General features: G+C 36.9%; 1 protein-coding gene across 2 annotated transcripts in view; it reads left to right on the top strand.

Moving 5' to 3' along the window:
- The window catches only part of CAAP1 (caspase activity and apoptosis inhibitor 1), a 52,894-nt gene extending 29,913 nt beyond the window's left edge, over positions 1-22,981 (top strand). For both annotated transcript variants that reach the window (XM_026506437.4, XM_057313494.1), the window contains one exon: positions 19,470-22,981. In XM_026506437.4, coding sequence (XP_026362222.1) covers positions 19,470-19,816 — 347 coding nt within the window. In that variant the 3' untranslated portion in view covers positions 19,817-22,981. The remainder of the gene's footprint in view (positions 1-19,469) is intronic.
- The last annotated feature ends 2,155 nt before the right edge of the window (positions 22,982-25,136 follow it).

The raw sequence follows: 25,136 nt of genomic DNA, 5'->3' as shown, positions 1-25,136 counted from the left end.
GTTAAAAAGGTAATGAGAAAAATGCCCTCAGAGACTTCTCTTGCTTTGTGAAGGAAGAGAGAATGAACATCATCAGTTAATTAAGCAGCATTCGAAGGAGTTTTATATGTACGTGTTGCTGTCGAAGCCTCTGGATTGGCAGGTGAACTTTCTGCTGCCTCTTCTTTTGAAGACCTAAATCGCAGGCATGAGTGTGGGAGAGCTGTGGGGAAACTGATAAAAAATGTTTGAGGCCATTTGGAGTTGGAAACAGAGAAGCAGATGTACCACTGATTTGTTCTCAAAGTTTGAGTCTAATTTCTTTTTTCCTAGCCCTGGAGTATCTCCTTGACAAATAAGTATTCACAGAATGCAGCTTCTTAACAGGAGTTAACTTCTTTAAAGGATTTTTAGAAATTCATTCACTGGGGAGATGACGTCCAGTTCAGCAATTGGTGAAGTAAAAAGAGATTTATGGTGTAACCAGTGCGACTTAAGAATTTACATTTCTCTTCTCATTCCTTTGAGCTATTTCACAAGTTATTTATTACCAGCACTGACACCAAATGGGATCCTCCCGCCTTTTCATCTGTCTCTTTCTGTGTGTAGTAGTTGAACAAAAGGGTGAAAATTATATTTTGTGTGACAGATCAGCCCATACTGTTTCTTTTTTCCTTTTGAAGACCCCTCTGTTGCATTTAATTGTACAACTTTTCTGGATTAAAAAAAAAAAAGTAAACTGGCAAGATTTTTGGATGCATAATGCTTTGTGTGTGTTTTATCAAGAATGACATTATGAAGAATTTGATTTAGTATATGAGGAAAATGTTGGTTTCCATGTTTCTTTAAATCATACCCATCCTGTCTTGTGATGTATTTCATAGTTTCCTAGACATAGTCTTCTTAGGGCAGCTACTTTGGAGGTTACATAGTCCAAACCTTCAACAGATGTTTGGATCCCCTTTGGATTCACTGTGCTTTTGGTAATTATGTTCTTGTCCAATTGATGAGCAAAAGTTTCTCAACATTTGCTGCAACATGGACGGGACTGGAGGAGATAATGCTAAGCGAAATAAGTCAAGCAGAGAAAGACAATTATCATATGGTTTCACTCATTTATGGAACATAAGAAGTAGGAAGATCGGTAGGAGAAGAAAGGGAAGAGGAAACAGAAGGGGGAATGAGCCTTGAGAGACTATGGACTCTGGGAAACAAACTGAGGGCTTCGGAGGGGAAATGGGATAGGCTGGTGATGGGTATTAAGGAGGGCACGTATTGCATGGTGCACTGGGTGTTATATGCAAGTAATGAATCATGGAACTTTATATCAGAAAATAAATTAATAAATAAATAAACACACATACATAGTGACCAAAAAAAAAAAAAAGTTATCTCCGTATATAGAAGTACTCCTACCAAAGGAAAGATAGCAAACATTGGTCTTGAAATCAGATTTTGTTACCAGTTTTGGAACTTTTTCACATCCTGTACTACAGTCTATAATTTAATTAGAAGTTTTGGTTGCAACATCATATGTAGTATGTAGTTTTTTCGGATTGATTTCTTTCACTTAGCAGTATGCATTTGAGGTTCTTCCATGTCTTTTTGTGGCTTGATAGCTCATTTCTTTTTACTGCTGAATAATCTTCCATTGTATAGATTTACTGCAGTTTGCTTATCCATTCACCTATCAAAGGACATTTTAGTTGCTTCCAGATTTTAGCAATCATGAATAAAGCTGCTGTAATCATTTGTATGCAGGATATGTATGGATATAAGCTTTCAGCTCTGGGTAAACAGCAAGTTCAGTTTTGTAAGAAACTGCCAAGCTGTCCTTCAAAATGCTGTACCATTTTTCATCCTGCCATCAGTGAATGAGAATTTCTGTTATTCCATATCCTTGCTAGCATTTGGTGCTGTCAGTGACTTGGATTTTGACTATTCTAATAGATGTGTAAGTGGCATCATATTGTTTTACTTTGCAAAACCCTAATGGCATATGATGTTGAGCATCTTTTCAGGTGCTTCTTTGCCGTCTATATATCTTCTTTGGTGACTTGTCTCTTCAGATCTTTTCCCGTTTTTTATTTGGGTTGTTTGTTTTCTAATTTTTGAGTTTTAAGAGTTCTTTAATATATTTTGGATACCAGTCCTTTAACCAGGTGTGTTTTGTGAATATTTTCTTCCGGTACAGACTGGAAGTACAGACTTATCTTTCCCTTCTCTTAATAATTTTTCATATTTAATACATACTTTTAGCTCCATGTCTCCTCTATATTTTATTTATTCAGGTGGGCTTAAGAGACCTACAAGAAGAAGGCAAATTCAGTCTGAATCAACGTTTTCATCCATGATGCTTCAGCGGTCATTTTGATTCTGTTAAGATCTGGGAGGCACTATAGAATATTTAAATGCATAAATTTCTGAAATATACTTGGGTTTGGATTTTGGTTCTGCCACCTCAGTTGTGTGAACTATAGGACAAGTTGCTTAAACTCTGTTCCTCAGTTTCATAATTTGTAAAATGGGGATAATATGAGTGCCTATTCCAGTATGCTGGCATAAGGATTAAATGAGTTAACACTTGTAAAGTGCTTTAGAGAAGTGAACAGTACATGGTAGATGCACAGTAAATATCAACTCTTGTTATAATTATTTCTGCCATGATTATTGTTGTCATTAGAATTTTCTGCTTCATCCCCTCAATATCAAGGATCTCTATATTGAATCATAGGCTGCTATTATGTAACTTCTGCTCATTTGTCCTTGTGTGTCCTTTGGATTATGGAAAATGAATTTAATACTTTTTCTAAATGATATTTGTTCAGATTTTGAAGCTGATCCCTTCTTCCAACAAATGAATTGTAGTTTTGTGCTAGGCATCAGAAAGATAAATAAAATATGGCCTGGCTTGGAAAGAACTTCTCTTATAAAGGAAAATAGATATGTAAATTAATTTTTCCTACCTACCTGTGTCTGACCTTAAATTATATATTCCCTGTCTCTCCTCTTAATATAGGTGAACTCTTTGTGTTGCTGAGACCAGCTTCTCTATTTGTATAGTGAACACATTCTCTATTGGTACCCGGAGGTGTTTTTTTCTCTGTCCCTAATTATTGCCCTCCTCTCTGGTGAACTGTTGGCAGCAGCTGTTTCACTGGTATTGCTGAGTCCTTATCTTGACCTGTCAGCCATGTGTAACTCCTCATTATTCCTCCTTCCCTGACACTTTCTTCTCAGTCTCCTTTGTGTCATGCTCTCCTCTACCTGATTTCTAAAGGCTGAGTGCCCCACCCACAACCTTCTCTTTGTACTTTTTTAAAATTTTTTTTAATTTTTAAAATATTTTTAAAATTTTTTAAATTATATTCTCTTAGTCACCATACAGTACATCCCAGGTTTTTGATGTAAAGTTCGATGATTCATTAGTTGCGTATAACACCCAGTGCACTATGCAATATGTGCCCTCCTTACTACCCATCACCAGTCTATCCCATTCCCCCACCCTCCTCCCCTCTGAAGCCCTCAGCTTGTTTCTCAGAGTCCGTAGTCTCTCATGCTTCATCCCCCCTTCTGATTACCCCCCTTTCTTTATCCCTTTCTTCCCCTACCGATCTTCCTAGTTCTTATGTTCCATAGATGAGAGAAATCCTATGATAATTGTCTTTCTCTGCTTGACTTATTTCACTTAGCATTATCTCCTCCAGTGCCATCCATGTTGCAGTAAATGTTGAGAACTCGTTCTTTCTGATAGCTGAGTAATATTCTATTGTATATATGGACCACAACTTCTTAATCCAGTCATCTGTTGAAGGGCATCTCGGTTCCTTCCATGATTTAGCTATTATGAACAATGCTGCTATGAGCATTGGGGTGCATATGGCCCTTCTCTTCACTACGTCTGTATCTTTGGGATAAATACCCAGTAGTGCAATGGCTAGGTCATAGGGTAGCTCAATTTTTAACTTTTTAAGGGACTCCACACTGTTTTCCAGAGTGGCTGTACCAACTTGCATTCCCACCAACAATGTAGGAGGGATCCCCTCTCTCCACATCCTCTCCAGCAATTGTTGTTTCTTGCCTTGTCAATTTTTGCCATTCTAACTGGCGTAAGGTGGTATCTTAGTGTGGTTTTGATTTGAGTTTCCCTGATGGCTAATGATTTTGAACATTTTTTCATGTGTCTGTTAGCCATTTGTATGTCTTCATTGGAAAAGTGTCTGTTCATATCTTCTGCCCATTTTATGATTTATTTGTTTCTCGTGTATTGAGTTTGAGAAGTTCTTTGCAGATCTTGGATACCAGTCTTTTATCTGTAGTATCATTGCAAATATATTCTCCCATTCCGTGGGCTGCCTCTTAGTTTTTTTGACTGTTTCCTTGGCTGTGCAGAAGCTTTTTATCTTGATGAAGTCCCACAAGTTCATTTTATCTTTTGTTTCTCTTGCCTTTGGGGATGTGTCATGAAAAAGGTTGCTTTGGCCGATGTCATAGAGGTTGTTGCCTATGTTCTCCTCTAGGATTTTGATGGATTCCTGTCTCACATCGAGGTCTTTCATCCATTTGGAGTTTATCTTTGTGTATGGTGTGAGAGAGTGGTCAAGTTTCATTCTTTTGCATGTACCTGTCCAATTTTCCCAGCACCATTTATTGAAGAGACTGTCTTTTTTCCACAGGATGTTTTTTCCTGCTTTATCAAAGATTAGTTGCCCAAAGAGCCGAGGGTCCATTTCTGGGTTCTCTCTTCTGTTCCATTGGTCTATGTGTCTGTTTTTGTGCCAGAACCATGCTGTCTTTGTGATCACAGCTTTGTAGTACAGCTCGAAATCCGGCATTGTGATGCCCCCAGCTTTGTTTTTCCTTTTCAACAGTTCCTTGGCGATTTGGGGCCTTTTCTGGTTCCATACAAATTTAAGGACTATTTGTTCCAGTTCTTTGAAAAATGTCATTGGTATTTTGATCGGGATAGCACTGAAAGTGTAGATTGCTCTGGGTAGCATGGACTTTTTTTTTTTAAGATTTTATTTATTTATTTGACAGAGACAGCCAGTGAGAGAGGGAACACAAGCAGGGGGAGTGGGAGAGGAAGAAGCAGGCTCCTAGCAGAGGAACCTGATGTGGGGCTTGATCCCAGAACACTGGGATCACGCCCTGAGCCGAGGGCAGACGCTTAACGACTGCGCCACCCAGGCGCCCCAGCATGGACATTTTAACTATGTTAATTCTTCTGATCCGTGAGCATGGAATATTTTTCCGTCTTTTTGTGTCTTCTTCAATGTCTTTCAAGAGTGATTTATAGTTTCTAGACTATAGATCCTTTACGTCTCGGTTAAGTTAATTCCAAGGTAACGTATGGTTTTTGGTGCTGTTGTAAATGGGATGGATTCCCTAATTTCTCTTTCTTCAGTCTCATTATTCATGTATAGAAATGCAACTGATTTCTGAGCATTGGTTTTGTATCCCGCCACATTACTGAATTGCTCTATAGCTTCTAATGGTTTGGGAGTGGATTCTTTTGAGTTTTCCATATAGAGTATCATGTCATCTGCGAAGAGAGACATTTTGACTTCTTCTTTGCCGATTTGGATACCTTTGATCCCTTTTTGTTGTCTGATTGCTGTTGCAAGGACTTCTAGTACTATGTTGAATAATAGTGGCAAGAGTGGGCATCCTTGTCGTGTTCCTGATCTTAAGGGAAAGGCTTCCAGCTTTTCCCCATTGAGAATGATATTTGCTGTAGGGTTTTCATAGATGGTTTTTATGAGATTGAGGAATGTACCCTCTATCCCCACACTCTGAAGGGTTTTAATCAGGAAAGGATGCTGTATTTTGTCAGATGCTTTTTCTGCATCTGTTGAGAGAATCATATGATTTTTGAATTTTTCCTTCTGGATAAAATCTAAGACACTGATCGATTTGCAAATGTTGAACCACCCTTGCATCCCAGGGATGAATCCCACTTGGTCATGATGGATAATCCTTTTAATGTACTGTTGGATTCTATTAGCCAGGATCTTGTTGAGGATTTTGGCGTCCATATTCATTAGGGAAATCAGTCTGTAATTCTCCTTTTTGATGGGGTCTTTGCCTGGTTTGGGGATCAAGGTAATATTGGCCTCATAGAATGAGTTTGGTAGCTTTCCTTCTGTTTCTATTTTTTGAAATAGCTTTAGGAGAAGAGGTATTATTTCTTCTTTGAATGTTTGGTAGAATTCCCCAGGAAAACCATCTGGGCCTGGTGTTTTGTGTTTTGAAAGGTTGTTTATCACTGTTTCAATCTGTTCATAATTAATCGGCCTGTTTAAAAAATCAGTTTCTTCCTGTTTCAGTCTTGGTAGTTTCTTGGTTTCCAGGAAGGCCTCCATCTCTTCCTGATTGCTTAATTTATTGGCATAAAGCTGTTGATAAAAGTTTCTAATAATCCTTTCAATTTCCTTGGTATTGGTTGTGACCTCTCCTTTTTCATTCATAGTTTTATTAATTTGGGTCCTTTCTCTATTCTTTTGGATAAGTCTTGCCAGTGGTCTGTCAATTTTATTAATTCTCTCAAAGAACCAGCTTCTAGTTCTGTTGATCTGCTCTACTGTGCTCCTGGTTTCTAATTTATTGATTTCTGCTCTAATTTTGGCCAACTGCTTCCTCGTGTGTGGATTAGGCCTGTCCCTCTGTTGCTGTTCCAGCTTCTTGAGGTGAGAATATAAAAACTGCATTTTAGATTTTTATATTCTTTTGAGTGAGGCTTGGAAGGCTATGTATTTTCCCCTTAGGACTGCCTTTGCAGTATCCCATAGGTTTTGGACTGTTGTGTTTTCATTCTTGTTGGTCTCCATAAATTGTTTAAAATGATTTTTGATTTCCTGGTTTATCAAATCATTCCTGAGCAGGATGGTTCTTAGTCTCCAAGTGTTTGAGTTTCTTCCAAATTTTTCCTTGTGGTTGAGTTCCAGTTTCAAAGAGTTGTGGTCTGAGAATATGCAGGGAATAATTTCAATCTTTTGGTATCGGTTGAGACCTGTTTTGTGACCCAGAACATGGTCTATTCTTGAGAATGTTCCATGGGCATTAGAATAGAATGAGTATTCTTTGGTTCTGGGGTGTAGTGTTCTATATCTGTCTATGAAGTCCAACTCGTCGAGTATGGCATTCAAAGCCCTTGTTTCTTTGTCAATTTTCTGCATGGGTGCTCTGTCTATTTCTGAGAGTGGAGTGTTGAGGTCCCCTACTATTAATGTATTTTTATCTATATGTCTCTTTATTCTGGGTAAGAGTTAGCATGTGTATCTTGCTGCTCCCCTGTTGGGGGCATATACATTTATAATTGTCATATATACTTGTTGGATACATCCTTTAAGAATAATATAGTGCCCTTCTGTGTCTCTAACTATAGTCTTTAGTTTAAAATCCAATCTGTCTGATATGAGAATTGCTACCCCAGCTTTCTTTTGAGGTCCATTGGCATGAAAGATGGTATTCCATCCCTTTACTTTCAGTCTGAATGTATCTTTAGGTTCAAAATGAGTCTCTTGTAGACAGCAAATGGATGGGTCATGTCTTTTTATCCAATCTGCAACCCTGTGGCGTTGTATGGGAGCATTTAGGCCATTTACATTGAGACTGATTATTGAGAGATATGATTTTAATGATGCCATGTTGCCAGTAAAGTCTTTGTTTGTATCGGTTGTGACTTTCTGTTCCGTATCAGTCTTGGGGCCTTTTTACCTTTATAGAACCCCCCTTAATATCTCCTGTAGGGCTGGTTTCGTGGTTACGAAATTGGTTAATGACTGGCGATTTTGGAAGGTCTTTATTTCTCCATCAATTCCGAATGACAGCCTTGCTGGATAAAGGATCCTTAGCTGCATGTTTTTCTCTGAAAGAGCTCTAAAAATGCCCCCCAACCCTTTCTCTCATTCCAGGTCTGTGTAGACAATTCTGGCGTAATTCTGATACTTTTGCCTTGGTACGTGAGAAATTTCTTTGCCCTGGCCACTTTCAATACTGTATCCGTGGATCTAATATTTGCTAATTGCACTATGATGTGGCGTGGCGTAGGTTTGTCGTGGTTGAGCTTGGGAGGGGTCCTGTCTGCCTCTTGGACACGAATGTTTGTTTCCTTTGCTAGATTAGGGAAGTTTTCAGCTACAATTTGTTCAAATATCTCTTCTAGACCTCTGTTTTTCTCCACCCCCTCGGGGATGCTGATGATTCTGACATTGGAACGTTTCATTGAGTCAGTAATCTCCCGTAACCTACATTCCTGAGCGTGGATTTTTTTGAGTCCAGATTCTATTCTAGCTTTCTCTTAATCTAACCCATCCTCCAATTCGCTGATACGTTCTTCTGCCTCATTCACCCTGGCCGTTAGAGCCTCTAGTTTTGACTGCATTTGGCTCATAGAATTTTTAATTTCTGCCAGATTCGCTCTCATTTCCGCCCTTAGAGATTCTATGTTCTCATTAACATTTTCGTTAATACTTTTTTCAAGTCTACACATCATCTTGACCATTGTTACTCTGAATTCCATTTCTGATAATTTGGTTATATCCATATCCATTAGTTCTGTGGCAGAGGCCACAGACTCATTGTCTTTTCATTGCTGGGGGGGATTTCTCCTTCTCGTCATTTTGATGAGGAGAGGTTGCGGGGTTTTCCAGAGCCCAAATTATTGACCGGGACCCAGGCAGTGCGCACTTGTTTTATAGGGATCTTAGGGATGTGGGCTTCTTGATTTTTCAGCCTGCCTTCTGGGGGAGGGGCCTGCCGCACTGATACTCAGGCAACCCTGTTTGGGTAGAGTCTCTGTGTCCCCTGGGAGGGGGAATGGGGATGGGCACACTGTGAGCTGGTATTTCCAGGCTTTTGTTCTCTGGCGGCTTTCCCTGGCAGTTTGCTATGCCTTTTCTGAGAGTCAGAGCAGCAGTAGCCGAATCTCAGCCTCTGTCTCAGAGCAGAGGGATCGCGGACCGTTCTCCACTGATGTTCTGGCCACTTTAACTCTGTTTCTGTTGGTGCTGCTCAACCCTGCAGCGTCCCGGGATGTGCGCCCCACACCTGGCGTCCCAGCCCTCACTTCCAGGGCTGGCGCTTCTCTGTCCTTTGTTTCTCTAACACCTCCAGCCACCAGCTGCCAGCCGCCCCTGCGCGCTCCCGGAGCTCCCGGTCTCAGTCTGGATCCAGTGAGCACACCAGAGTTCCATGAGAAGTCTGGTGGCGCGCACTCCCGGCTCACGGTCTCAGTCTGCTCTCTCGCGGGTGCCGTTGAGAGTCCGCCCGCTCCCCCGTGCAGGTGGCTACCGCTTCCCTGCGCCCGAACACAGCGGCTCCCTCCCCCTTCTGTTTATCTTCCGATATCTGTGCACGGTTTCACGGCTCCCTGCTTCCTACCTCAATACTCAACGCTGGAGATGTTCATTTGTAGAGATCCAGATGTATCTTCCTGCGTCTCATGCTGATTCCGTGGATGTTCAGGCTGGTCTGGTACCTCTCCAGCTCGACTCAGGGGACCAGCTGAAAAAGGGGTCCCCTACTCCTCTGCCATCTTAATTCCCCTCCTCTAAAAGATTTTTGTTTATTTGAGAGAATGAGTAAGCACGAGTGGGGGGAGGGCAGAGGGAGAAGCAGACTTCCTACTGAGTGCAGAGCCTGATGTGGGGCTTGATCCCAGGACCCTGATATCATGACCAGAGCCAAAGGCAGATGCTTAACCAACTGAACCACCCAGGTTCCCTGGGACTTTTTCTCTTTTCTACATCTTATGTAATTCTAAGCCTAGCAACTACAAATTTATTTCTCCAATTCAAACTGCTTTCCAGCCCTTTATATCTAGCTTACTTATTGGATGTTCAGTAAGCATCTTAAAGTTAGTATGTTCCAGAGTAAATTCTAGTTGTTCCCTGACACACACTTCCCCCTCCCAAAGCAACAAAGAAGAAAACAATACCATTCCCCCTCCAAACCTTGCTTCCCCTATGCTGTTCTCCATCTCAGTGAATAGCAATTACATTCTTCTGAGTCTAGGCCAAGAGTCTGGGAATCATTCTTGAGTGCTTTCTTTCATCTGCTTCAACAATCCTGCCAGCTCTACTTTCACAATATTCAGAATCCAGCCATTTCTCACCTCTTCTTAGCTGTATTAGCTATACTGGTATTGATTCTTACAACACGCTGATCTCTCTTATTTCTGCCTATGTAGTCTCTTCCATATCGCAGTCTGAATGACTGTAAAAATTAAAATGAAAAGTGGTCACGTCACTGTTCCCTTCAAAGCCTTCCCATAGCTTCCCATCTCAAAACAGAATCTGAAGTCCTTCCTTCCTGTGGCCACTACAGGCCTTATGTAATATGGCCTGTCACTCTCCCCCTTATTCATTCTCTTCCTCCTCACTTCCCTCTGGCACTATGAGCACTGTTGTCAGGGACTTTGCTTTTGCTGTTCCCTCTGCCTGTATGCTCCTCCCCAAGACAACCATGAGTCTTCCGCATATCATTTAGATCCTGATCAAATGTTACCTTCTCTGTCTAAACTAATTAGAACTACTTTTTTTCAGAGCTCGTTAACCCCTTAATAAACCTAGAATTTTACTGAGCGTTGATGTCAGATTTACTGTACTATAGTTTTGTAGGAGTTACCTTTTTTTGAATATAGAACTCTGATGCTCTGTCATGTGTCTAGTTCACAGCATATCTCAGAATATAAATGTGAAGATATCATTTGTGACTACAGGTTTTAGTGCCTGTCATACAGTTTGTCCAAATCTGAGAATTAAACTCATTCACATCAGTGATGTACTCTTGTTTAAGTCAACTACTTGTTCTTTAAGATCAAACATCTCCAAATCAATGAGGCCTTCCCTAACCTACTTGTGCTCACCTCACCTCTTCTCTCTTAACTAAATATCACATAGTTCCTACCACTGTTGCCTGTTTAATTACTTATCTGATCCATTGTAAAGACTGGCAAGAGGTCCCTGTTGTGCTTTTTCTCCTAGAATGGTGATGTCTTCAGAGTCATTAATTTTGGATATCACCCTTTTATATATTCTAACATGTGTGTCTTATTCTGATAGGCTCACATACTTCTGTACTGAGTTAGCTCTAGCACCTGTCTTTCCATTCTGTCTCTTACACTTGGAATTTCTTCTTCGGTCAACATCACTGAATAGATTCTAAGATGTACTTCATATCACCTGCCTATGAGGATCTCCTTGACTTTTCCCTCTTGCCTTTTACCCTCTGAAATTCTGGCATACTTTATATTTGCACAGTTTAGTACTTTGTCATATCCATATTTTAAGCAAACGTAAGTACCATAAAAGCAAAATGTATGCCTTAATCGTGCTGCAAATATTTAGTTTACCCTACCTGTAGAATTTTGTAAGGCCTATCTCTTCTGTGGCCTTCACAGCACTATTGTGGCATAGGTAAAAGATATTGAGTCAATATTTATCGATTCTTGGATAATCTCTCAATTTGTCATTCACTGAAGTTAGGTTTACAAGCTGGTGGACACTCAGTTATCCAGAAGGTCAGTGTGTGGTTGGTAGAATACTAGACAGTTCTTCTGTATTAAATTGTTTACATTTTCTTCTTTATCTCAGTGTCATGATTAATTTCTGAATATGGTGGTTAACATGATACACTTAAGTTTAAATCAGTAGTTTAAAACATTGAGTGAAAGAATAACCAAGTTCTGTCAGTTTTGCTGAGAGGAAGATTAAAGTCCTCTACAAAAATTATTTTTATATATTAAAAAACTGTTTCTTTTTCAGAAAATAAAGTTTTGGTTTCTTGAAAAGGCTAGAACTCACTAAAACTGTTATGAGTTGACTTTCTACAGTTAGAATACTGTAGAATTGTGTTCCTTATAACTTAAAATTTTGTAAAACCAAAGTTTTTTGTTGTCTCAGAAAAGAAATCCACAGAAGCATAGCATTGCTGTCCAGTGAGCTATGGACTTTGTTACTAATGTGATTCTAGCAGGTTGATAACACTAGAAGCCTTGGAGAGTTAAGATTCTAGAGGGAAGGATGGCGAAATGTGCTGTTCTGAATGACATAACCACTGAATGTGATTAACTTAAAATTAGATGAGAAGAACTAAAAGAGAAAACAAAGCAAAATAGTTTAACCCTTTTGATAACCAGCTCTATGGTTGCTTAATAGGAATATTAGATTTTGATTTTCTTGTGTTCTCCTCCAGGATATATATATTTTTAGATAATTTCAAAAATGTTATTTTAGGTTTCTGAATAGCAATCAACTCTCTAAAAAAAACTTTTTATCTTGGAAATTTTCAAACAAAAAAATAGGAGCGTTAACTTCCATGTACTCCTCTCCATCTTCAGTTATCCACCTATGACTTAATTTTTCATCCATTCCACTACCTGTTTCGTACTGCTAGATTATTTTAAAGCAAAATTCTAAACATCTTTTCAGTTGATCTGTAAATATTTCAATATGTTTGTATCTCAAAAATTAGAGATCTCTTTTTAAGCATGATCATAATGCCTTAAAAAGTTAACATTGCTTAATGTCAGATATTCAAAAAGTGTTCATATTTAACCTACTAATTGGTTAGTATTGTGATATTAAGATTGATGGATTGGTACAGGTGTTGTCACCCTACCACCTAATGGTTTTAGTAGCTATTAATTGTTGAGATCCAATATTTCATTAAGGGTTACAGAATAGTGATATTTTTAATCCTTAGATATCCAGTGTTCAAGTTTCTCTGGTTGTTATATATATATAATTTTTTATTTTTTTTAAGAGAGAGAGGTATGGGGGGGGCAGAGGGACAGAGGGAGGGGATCCCAAGAAGGCTCCATGCCCAGCATGTAGCCTGACACTGGTCTCAATTGATCTCAGGACCCTGAGATCATGACCTGAGCTGATAATCTAGAGTTGAATGCTTAACTAACTGAGCCACTCAGGCACCCCTGTCTTAGAATATTTTTTTAAATTATATCTGTATGAATGGAGATCCAGATAAGTTCCCTACATTATAATTGGTTGATACTAAGTTTCTTTTTCATCTGTATGCTTGTCCTTCCCTTCCCCCCCCCCACCCCGCCGCCTTTACCTCCCTCTCTTTGGAATTATTTTTTTGAAGAAACCAGGTTGTCAGAGTTTCTCAGTTTGAATTTTGCTGATTGCATCCCATTGTTTTATTTAATATAATTTTTCTGTAAATTGGTAGTTAGGTATAGAGGCTTAATCAGGTTCATGTTGAATTTTTTGACAATATTTTAGAAGCAATGTTGTGTCTTTGAGGCACATAATACACCATTACTTCTCTCTTTTGTGTTCATAGCCACTGTGATATCTTGTCCACAGTGGCTGATAGGAATGCTCTTGATTTCTTGAGGCTAGCTGTTGTTAGTGATCTAGTTTTTTCCCTCTGGGGATTTTTAGTAACTTTTTTTTACCCCTGAGTTCTGATTTTTTACAGGATTTGTCTCAGGTATGATACACTGCACTTGGCAAGCCTTTTCAATGTGAAGACCTTCACCTCAGATTACTTTTTTATCGTATTTCTTTGTTTTCCCTCTCCACTGTCTCTTTTCTTGTTTTCTGACTTACTCTATCACTTTATTCAATTCTCTGCTCAAATGTTATCTTATCAAATCACATTGATCAATCTCTGTGAAAGCATCCTGCTACTATCTTCTTATCCTGGCTTTATTTTTCTTTTTAACACCTGATATGCATTTATAGAGTCTATTATGACTTAAATATAATGCAGGGACGTTTTTTTATTCACTGCTGTCTCCTTAATGTTTAAAACAGTGTTTTCTACGGGCCCCTGTGTGGCTCAGTTGGTTAAGCGTCTGCCTTCAGCTCAGGTCATGATCCCGGGGTCCTGGGATCGAGCCCCATGTTGGGCTCTCTGCTCAGCAGGGAGTCTGCTTCTCCCTCTGCCTGTTGCTCCCACTGCTTGTGCTCTCTCTCTGTCAAATAAATAAATAAAATCTTTAAAAAAAATAGAACAATGTCTTCTACATAGTAGGTGCTCAGTAATATTTGCTGAATTAATTATATTGGGTTGTTGGACTCATGGGTCATTCATCTTGATCTCTTAACTTTTATATCATATTTTAAATATGTTTTTATTTCTTCTCTACATTTAGAATGTTTTTCTTTCACTATCTTCCAGCAACCAGTGAGTGTTTGCTTTTGATGACTGTATTTTTAAATTCTGACATTCCTTTTCTCTGGTCTTCTTTCACTACACCATGTACTTACTTAATGGCTGCAGGGTCCACTTCAGTCTCTCTAAGTAGACTCCTCCACCCTTCCTTCTGCCCCATTAGATTATCTTCTGATGCCTAAATTTTCTTTATTCTTCCTTTGTTCATCTTGGTTCTTTATTTATTGTAGCTGGGTTTTTCTGGAAGCTGGTTAGGTTTTCATCAGTAGCTGTTTAGATACAGTTCTCTAGGAGAGCTCTTTTAAGTGGATGAGGTGGGCCTCCCAGTAGAGTGCTTAGGCCTGTGGCATGGCGGGGAAGGTAAGAAGGAAGGGTTCACTTGGCCCAACTATTCTGAATGGATTTAAATTAATTATCTGTCTGTGTGTTTCACACAGTTGCTTCCAAAACTAAGAAAAGAATTCTACTTACTTGTGTGTTTGACTGTGGTTTTGCTTTGCTTTTATTTTTCTATCAGTTTCATCCTGCTTGCTTACATTTTGTAAAAATCTGGCAAAATGTCTTTTTAGATGATTCTAGTATTATGGTTTCATTTCTTCTTTTTAGCTTTTTACAAGGTGGTGTTCTTGGAAATGGTTGAAAAAATACATATGTTCATAGAGCAAAATTGGAAAACTAATTTTCTTCTCTTCCCCTACAACTTTGACCTTCCTCTCTGGAAGTAACCACTATTAATAATTTACTTATGTTATTTTTAACATAAATATGATTATCATTCTTTAGCTTATTTTGTTAACTTAATCATGTCTTGGTCATTTTTCCATCTTATGAGTTTATTGAATTTTTTCCAGATGTATAAAATTCCTCTTTTTACTAATGAGTTAAAAGTAATATCTTATTGTTTTAATTTGCATTTCTTGATTAGAAATTAAGTTGAACTTTTTTTTAAAGATTTTATTTATTTATGTCAGAGAGAGAGCACAAGCAGAGAGAGGCAGGCAGAGCAGGCAGAGGGAGAAGCAGGCTCCCCGCTGAGCAAAGAGCCTAAAGTGGGACTCAATCCCAGGACCCTGAGATCTTGACCTGAGCCGAAGGCAGATGCTTAACGGACTGAGCCACCCAGGTGTCCCAAGTTGAGCATTTTTTAATGTATTTTTTGATGCTTTGTATTTCATATTTTGTGAAATGCTTGACTTGTTTCTACCCTTTGCCCATGTTTTTAGTTATTTCTTAATGATAACTAGACATTGTATGTATTCTTATTTTTGCCATGAAAAAATGTATTTCACTAATATTTGCTTGTGGAGTACCTCTGTCTTATTTTGTTTATGGTGGTGGTGTTTTGTTTTGTTTTTTTCCTCAGAAGTCTTACTATTTATTTAGCCAAATTTGTTGATTTTTTTTTCCTTTATGGATTTTCCATTTTATTTCGGTAGGACTGATGTTAGTGCTATCCTCAGTTACTTTACAATTTTTATGCTATTATTGTATTTTTAAGTATCTGTCTTCTGTCACTTCAGTGGGTTCTTGGTAGGGAAGGGAATTAGATACGAGTGCTCAATTTGCCATCTTCAGCAGGAATTCAGACAGATATTTAATTGTTCCATGTTCTAGGGTTTGTCTCCTGGCTTAATTTAATAATTCACTATCAAGAAGTTTCAAATGCATGCAGTCACTCATAACATTAGATACGCTTCCATTTTATGCATTAAAAGTATTCTAAGTTGAATTATTAGCAAGTAGAATGTAGACTCTATTGAGGCCTAAATACACTAGCATAACTTAAAAATCCTTTTAAAATTTTATCCCTCAAAATCTTTGTGGTTAATAATTCTTGTACGTTTGTGTACTTCCAATTGGATATTTAAAACTTTTATTTTAACAAAAAGCAAACCTAAGATAACATACACATATTTAAAGTTTTTATTTTAACAAAAAGCAAACCTAGGATGTGTGCACACACACATGCATGCAGAATGGAGGTGTGAAAGAACATGACAACACTGATACTTTAAGGGTTTTGAATGAGACATTTTGGGGTAAAGTTACTTTTTTAGAAAGAATGTAAAAGCGTCACCCCTTCCACCTTGAGGGTCATAATCGATAAGAAAAAACTTTATAATTTCCTAATACTAAGGATGAAGTAAATTAGCTTTGGAAGTGTAGTCATGTATTTGCAAATGATGCTTTAAAAAACAAGTCAGGATGATGAAAATTAAGGAATAGTAAAAAGACTTGAAGTCTGACCCTTGATCTTCAAATAATTTGTTATGTTACATTGTACGACTCACTTGACTTGTTTTCACATTGGTGAAATCTGTACTCAGTGAAAATCTGTACTCTGGTTTTCTTATGCTAATTTATTTCAGTACAAATTGTACAAAGCTTTGGCATCCACAGTGCAGGTGTATAATGGGCAGATGGACTCTGTGAATACATTCACCAATACTGTGGTATGGAGAGCTCAGTCACTTAGACTTTGGATAATTTTTTTTTTAAGATTTTATTTTTAAGTAATCTCTACATCCAACACGGGGCTTGAACTTACAACTCTAAGATCAAGAGTTGTGTGCTCGACTGACTGAGCCAGCCAAGCTCCCCAACCTTCAATAATTTTAAATGTAAACAGAGAGCGCTAAATTTATGGAGCATCATTTCTTCACTCATAGGATATGTATAGCTGTTTAAAATAAAGAAATTAAGCAAAGCCCACCTTCCACCCACTAAAAAGTTGGAAACAAACCGATAGAAAATATAGATTAAAAAAGTTCTTGTCAAGATTTACTTCCTTTGAAACATGGGAAGTGTGTATAAACACTTTGATCCTGAATCTCTAGTGCTGGTAACTTTATAAAATAAGGATTTTATTATAAGCTCAGGGCAGAAGAGCTCTTTAGCTGTGTGGTGGCTTCATAAGCTTATAGGCTTAAAAAATTATCTGAATTAGGTGAGAATGTAGATAGCAGAGTGATTCTTAGCCATTTGAAGTGTTTGGAAAAACACAAAAATAAGATGAATATAATATACATTCCATTAAAAAATATTTATACACATTCATATATATTCCTGTAGTCTTTTGGTAAGAAATATAGGCTGATGGTATATGACAGTGATATTTAGCTGGAAGATTTGTGATGTATCTTAAGGATCTACTAGTGTAGATTCTCCACTCATTTAATAAAAATATCTCTAAGATTTGCTATTGCTTATTTACCCACATATAAATTCAAAGCAAATTTCATAAAAGTACAGCTACTTCAAAATTTGTGATTTAGCATATAAGGGATTCCATAGTTGTATCACTACATACTGAACCCTGGACCCAAGATAATAAGTGAGCTTCAGTTATCTTGCCTGGACATGGTAAATGTACTTCTTTTTTCTGGAAAATCTGGTATCAAAAAGGTCGGGTTTGCCTGGCTGACTTAGTCGGTAGAGTATGTGACTCTTGTTCTCAGGGTTGTGAGTTTGAACCCCATGTTGGGTATAGAGATGGCTTAACATAAAATCTTAAGTTAAAAAAGGTTGTTGAGTGAAAAAAATTAAGTAGAACATGATTTACTGACATGTTACTTATCTTTCATTGGCTACTGCTATCAATAGGAAATTCTTTTGGATTATTATCCAAGTGATCAATGTATTAAGTGAAAGATAAGTGGTAACCATATCTTGGGAGAAAAGGAAAATAAAGTATTGCCATTTTATAAACTTTTATGTAGACTTAACTTACTGTAATACTAGACCTTGTACTTCAGAGATACCCAAGGACATTTTGCCTTAACTTTTACAGGAGAAAAATTCTGGGAAGGTAAGGGATTTGCTCAAAATTACATACTTAATAGCAGAGTAAGGTTTAGAATCCCAACTTTGAGACCCCCCTCTCTCCCCACCCATCATTATATTCTTCTGCTCTTAATTCATTATCAGGCAATGACTTCTAGTTTGAAAAACAAATCACCATTTTTCAAAAATTTATGTTTTAAAATTTTTTTAACAGACTGCAGATTTTTCTCTCACAATCAGTGAGTACAGATTTAGAATTTTAGATTAAAGATGGCTAAGCATGAAAATGAGCTTTTTGAGACTATGAACAACTTAGCACTTTACTTAATTTGTTTTTGTCTCAAATTGCAATACTTATTAAAGCATTATTTCTTTACACAAAAGGCTATATTCTTTTTTTTTTTTTTAAAGCTGTTTGGAGATATGTGTTGCTTTGGGGGAGATATGTAAAATATTCTTTGGCATCAAATAATTAAAATTGCAACTTTTTTTTTTTTTTACAAGTTCTGTTTGTAGGCACAAATATAATTTACTGATTCATTTTTCCACATTAATTTTGGAATAGGGAGTAGTTTTTTAATTATTAGGATGTAGGAGGATCAGTCAGGGTCAGTGAATTGTTATTATAAAACCAGTGGGGTAGAATTGTTTATGGCCCTCCCTATACATTGTATTATCAGAATTTTCCATCTGTCAGTAAGTAAGTTTTTTCTTATATAAGACTAGCAAAGCTAACATCTGGTGGGTCATGACTTTAAAAAAATATATTAGGAATTTAAAAGATAAATAAATTGGAGCTAGAAGTGAGCACCCAAAGTTTAAATGACACCTGGACTTAAGTAATGTCCAAAGCCAAGGTAGTTGAGGGCTATAATCTGTGTCTATATTCAGGGTTTTAGCATCAGTTATAGAAGTTTTATAACAAGTGCATTTTTAAAAATTATAGTGTACTAACATTATTAATTAAAATCCTCTTGATGAAAACTTATTTTATCTTAGAAAATGGCCTTAGGCATTCTCCTTTAATTTATTGATTTAGAACAAAGTGTTTGAAAAAGCATATGAAAAGATTTAGGATAATTGCAATGCACATGGTGTCCAGCTTGCCAATGATATTTTTCCTTTTTTGTAGTTTATAAAACAAAGATTTTAAACTCCTCCTAGGATGGAATTTTACTTTTTCATTAATAAGCAATGTTTTACTCAGAGTTTCCAACATCAGCTTTCATTTTGTAATGTAGAAGCTTCACTGTGGTATAAAGTGTTGGGACATTTTAACTAGGAAAAGAGATCATGGAACTCCATGTGATGGTATAAATTTTCCAGTGCTTCCATGTTCTACTAAATTGTAATGAAAAATACATTAAATTTACATTAAATTATATCTGTTTTCGAAGTTGAGGAGTCAGGGGAAAAAGGGTTGGGATAGAGATTATGGAATGTTTTTGGGACTCCATGGTGGGAGGTGGGGTCAAAGAAGCCTTTTAATCATAAATAGAAAGGAAATTTTGACCAGGGCATTTAGGTTACATGGTTCTTTCCCCTTTTGTTTGTTACAGGCAAAGGGGAAGATAGCGATGTACTCAGTATAAATGCAGATGCATATGACAGCGACATAGAAGGCCCATGCAACGAAGAAGCTGCTGCTCCTGAGGTCCCAGAAAATACAGTCCAAAGTGAAGCTGGTCCGATAGATGACCTGGAGAAGGACATTGAGAAAAGTGTGAATGAGATTCTGGGACTGGCAGAATCTAGCCCAAAGGAACCCAAAGCAGCCACCCTGACTGTTCCTCCACCAGAAGATGTTCAGCCTTCCGCACAGCAGCTGGAGCTGCTAGAACTTGAGATGAGGGCAAGAGCTATTAAAGCCCTGATGAAAGCTGGTGATATAAAAAAGCCAGCCTAGTTATTTGACTTGAATCCGAATTCAAGGTGTGTTTGAGCAAAGCCACATCATCTAATTTTGTATATGACTTTTATTTTGAGTCTTATGTGATATTTCTCATGTAATCCTTATTAGATAAACTCATTTTAGGCCTAAAATACCTGTGATTTTTTTTGTTGTTGTTGTTACATTTATATATGTGTTACTGCTTTATGAATTCATGGCAAGTATCATTGGATAACCTGGATACTTTGTTAGATGAGCATTTAGCTATGTCTGCAAATTAATATCTGAAAAGCCATTAGCAAAGAGTCACTGTATTTTTTCCTTCATTTTAAAATGTTTTGGCATCAAATCTAAAAGCTTAAGAAAGATTGACCAAGCATGTTGCTCTTAAGGCTACCTATATTTTGTGGTAGAATATTAAATTATTGCTTCTAGATTTGTTAACAATTTAAGAAATTTAGTCATGCTTATATGCACTTCTAAAATAAGTCTGTCTTGAAAACACCTTCTGGGGGTGTGAATTTACTGGTAAAAACGGAATAACATTTTTTGTTGTAAGGCTTAGAGGTCTGAAATGGCTGAGAAAAATGTTTTTTATAAAAGAATAAAAGGACTTAATTTAAGGCCATTTTTAAAAATGTAGAAGTAATTGCCCAACTTTAATTCCAGCAGACAAGCAAATCTAACAGGTATTTGATATTATTGGACACTTTGTTCAAGTTTTTTTTCTTCAGTAAAAAGGGAACGTATTTTCATTTACATTCCAAGCTATTAGGAAAAGAATATTTTATTGTATAGGCTTTTATCTCATGTTTTTGCTTAAAGATCTGATGTGCTATAATTCCATGAATTAAAAATAATAAAGACTATCATTCTGGATCTGAAGACTTTTGATACATTTCCAAAAGCAATATTAATTTCAGGAAGCTTTGATAAGTCAACGTTATAATTAATCTAATTTTGTATAGTTTTTGTAAATAAATTAACATCCTGCACAATAACGGATACTTTTTGCCCCCATCACTAATTGTAGTTGTTTGATACCAAAATAAATTTAGGTAGAGACTCTTAAAATAAATTAAATTTTTTTTGAAAATATAAATCTGAAACCACTGTTTTTATACTTGCTAACAAATATACTATATTTTATTTGTAAACCATGCTCTACTAATGTCGTATGAGGATTTTCCTCATACATAAAAACTTGCTGGGATTATGTTTTATTAGCTGGCTTAACTAGATGTAAATTTTAGAGAGTTTCTTGTGGAAATAGAGAGTGCTTATGAAACATTAGAGTTGCAAAGTTACAAATTCATTTTTTTGTTGTTTCTGAACATGCCTTTAAATAATCCTGTCATTTTTTTGCCCCCAGGGATCTTTCTAATGTACCACAGGCCTGTATCATTTGAAGTACTCTTAGGCTGGTAAATGTGGGTATGATTTGAATAGTGAGTTCTGCTTCACAATGGAAAAGCACTGGTTATGCCAAAATACTTTTTTATTCCAGGTGAAAGCTAAAATAATAACAAAGTAGTATGGAACAAACTCTAGTGTTGCTTACTAATTATAAAATGCAGGAGATGACGTCTATGTGATTAAACATATAGCAGTAGACAAGGCTCTGAGTGCTTTGTAGGTGCCTAGTTACCACCTTCATGAAGCATTGTGTGTCTGCTCTGTTCAGTGTGCAGAATGGTCTAGGGGACATTTGACTAGAGTGGTGTGTGTGAGGTAGAATGAGCTGAACAAATTAGAAGCCACTTAGTTTCCTACCTTGGAAAAATCGGCTCTTATTCTTACTGTTTTGTTTTGTTTTGTTTTTTATTGTCGAAAGACACAAGAGCTTTTTGAAAAATGAATGGCTTTGGAGAATAGGAATATGTTTGTTTTAGGAAAGCCTAAGTAATGGGAGAATAGCATATATCGATCTAATGCTGCCATTTAAATCGTTAGCTCACAGGTATTTATTGAATACCTCTGAGGTGTTAGTTTTGTTCAGAATCTCAAACTCAGGGATGTTGCAGTATAGATTTTAGCACAAAATAGACTGAGTAATAATAAAGATACAGGTGTTACTGCTTTTTATGCTCCTCCCTTTTGCCAAGGTAAGGAGAATTTTTAAGTAGTGTGTAATTAGTAAATTAGAGCAAAAAAGATTTTGACAGCCTTATTTTTTATCCAAATTGAAGTAATCCTGGTGTTTGAGGAACTTGACCCAAACTTGAATGATAGGTGGTAACTGATAATAACAGGTCCTCTGCATTAGGCCTTGGGCCACTTTTTGATGTTCCTGCTAATTCACACGCTCAGATATAAAACCTATTACACCAAGTAGCCAGTGTAACATGCTAATTATGAAAAATTTACCGAACCCCCAAATCCTTTTGATGAATGCCATCAACTCCTTTATAAACTATCAGGCAGTGTATTTTTTCCTTATAAATCTTGTTGCCAAAATCTACTTTCAGCAAATTATTAGATTCTAGGGCATGATTAGCTGAGTAAAGGTGTTCTGAATCATCTGAACAGTAATACAAATTGCAAGAAAATAAATATTTTCAGTGACATTTTCAAGGTATTTAAAGAAGGAGTGAACCCACAATTCGGGCTAACTAAAGTTGGCAGCCTAAAAATTTCAAAAATTCTCAGTTCTATTCCATCATGAAAAGTAGGAAAAGAGTTCAGTTAGAGATATTTTTCCTTTATTGTACCTGTTTAATCCTCAAGTTAAACACCAGTATGCTTTAACTTAAAACGATTAGTTTTTTTTATATTTTTCTTTCTTTTTTTTTTTTTTTTTTTAATGGTAGGGGCAGGTTATTTGCTTGTTTTAATGTTAGTCTTTTCCCCATCAGATGCCTTTCTTGAACATTTCTAGTCAATGGAATAAGGCATAATGGCATATGTAGCCTTGCTATGTGATGCCCTTGTTGGATTTCAGTTGCCTTTCTATGTTTTCTTTCAAGTATATTCCCTTTTTAAAACAAAAGAAGGCTAATGAATATTATCAATAGGAATGCAAATGTATTTGCTTGATAATTAATCATTATTTAAAATGCGTTGTGATGAAATGAAAAGTGTGTGAGTTGAGAGCAGAGGGTTCTGATCTGCACAAGCCAGCTATGTAACCTTGGAAAGTAACTGTAAAATGAGGAAAATAAATTGTTAGCCAATATGTAAGATTTGTTTCTGCTATAATACTCTGTGATTTCAGTACATAATACTGTACAATTTGGTAAGCTGATTTCTTACCTCTTCCCTTCCTCTTTTCCCGATTCAAAAATGAAGCAGTTTGTTTATTTTAAAGATTTTTTTTATTTATTAGAGAAAGAGCAGTGGGGTGTGTAGGAGCAGAGGGAGAGGAAGAAGCAGGCTCCCCGCTGAGCAGGGAGCCGGATGCGGGGCTCAATCCCAAGACCCTGGGATCCTTACCTGAGCAGAAGGCAGACATTAACCAACTGAGCCACCCCAGGCGCCCCTGAAACAGTATGTTTGATCTTTTCTACTACAGTGGTGCTGGATATGAACAACAATCCAGTTTTTGGTTTTTTACTTTTTTCATTTTGCCTGTTAGAGTCTTTATTGTCAGGATCTTTTGGTAAGTATACTCTCTGGAATTAGTCACATTAGCCCATAAATGTAAGGTAACTTTAATTTACTGTTTTATTTAATTGCAAGATAAGAAGTAGGTAATTTTAAGTTAGTAAAGGGTTTTTTTACCCCCCAAGTCTTATAATGAAAAACAGAACTTTCCTTCCCTGTTCTTTTTATACCAGCTCTTGCTACTAAGAGATAACCACTTTCAAATCTTTTAGTGATTTTTCTATTTATTTCTGTATTTCTAAGTAACATGATTATTATGCTATTTCTTGATAGTTCAATTTTAGGTTTATTGATCTATTTTAGAATATGAAGATGAAGATCTATTCCTTTTACCTCTTCCCTAAACACATACCTTCCTCCTCCTCTCAATATGGTGCAGTTACATCACACTTTTGGGTAACATTCAATATTTACACTATTTTGACTATGTAAATACTGTTCACAACGGGGTTGTGTGGTATCTGTAATTACATTTTCTTTTTTGGTCCAATTATGTTTTAAGTTTTTGGAAATTAATAATTTACCTTATTATTTCATTTGCTCAGTGTTCTATGTAACACTCATTAACTTATACGCTAACTGTCCTTCAGGATTAAAAATCTCTTCTCGATAGGTTCAAATACATTATATAATCTAACTTTTTTTCCCTATTTTTCTCTAAAGACATTCCTCCTAGAACTCTGTTCTCTACTAATCTGGACTGGTTGTTCTTCACCTCTCTCATGTTGGATATCCCAATTTCCTGAATCTTCTGTCATCTTTTAGTTTATTCCCTCATTTTGCTGGTATACCTTTTCCAGCAGCTTACTGCGAAAGAATGCAGGAACAGTGAATTGTTTTGATTCATTGGTGTGACGCCGCATGGCTCGGTTCTATTTATACACTGAATTGAAAGATTATGTGAATGTTGATGTCTAGGCCGAAATCGTCCCGAATTTTATAGGATTACTCCCATGCCTTCCAACTTCCACTAAAGCTATTGTCATTTTGATTCTTGATACTTAAGTGTGGTCTTCTGTTTGTTTCTCTGCAGAAACTGTTAGGATCTTTATTCCCAATATTCTGAAATTTCTTGATGATGTGTCAGAGAATGGATCTTTTTCATCCATTGAGTTAATCACCGGTGAGCTTTTTTAGTGGGAAAATCAGTGTCATTCAGGTCTGGGAAATTTTTAAATATTACTTCTTAGAAAGTTCCTTCCCTCTTTTTTTCCCTAAAATCTATTTTTGGAACTCCTTTTATTAAGATACTGGTACCTAGCCTGATTGTTACATTTTTTTTTAACTTGTGTTTTCTGTTTTTCATCTTTTTCTTCTACTTTCTTGTATATTTTCTCAGTATTCTCTTCCAGTTCTTCCACTGATTTTTTAAAAAAGTTTCTATTTTTATTATCTCAAAGATCTTTTTATTTTTTATTCTCTGAGTATTCCCCCCCTTTTTTTTTTTTAATATCCCCTTTTAAAAGTAGCATTATGCTCTTGTGTTTGTAGGGCAATGACTCCACCCTGGTGTCCAGGTGACCTTGCTCGATCCTAGTAGGCCATGCAGACAGAGCTTGAACCTCCGACCAGCCTACATCTTGGTGTAACAACCTGCAGTCCTCCAAGGAACATGGCCAGACAGGTAGTCCTGTGAAGAGTCTCACAAGAACATTTTATTCACCTTTCTTGAAGGAGGCTCCCTGTCTTGCAGGAAGATGTCTTGAATCCAGTTTTCCCATCTGCCTCCCTG

This window comes from Ursus arctos, unplaced genomic scaffold (genome assembly GCF_023065955.2).
Source record: "Ursus arctos isolate Adak ecotype North America unplaced genomic scaffold, UrsArc2.0 scaffold_18, whole genome shotgun sequence".
Taxonomy (NCBI): Eukaryota; Metazoa; Chordata; class Mammalia; order Carnivora; family Ursidae; genus Ursus; species Ursus arctos.
This window is presented reverse-complemented; position numbering and strand designations above follow the sequence as displayed.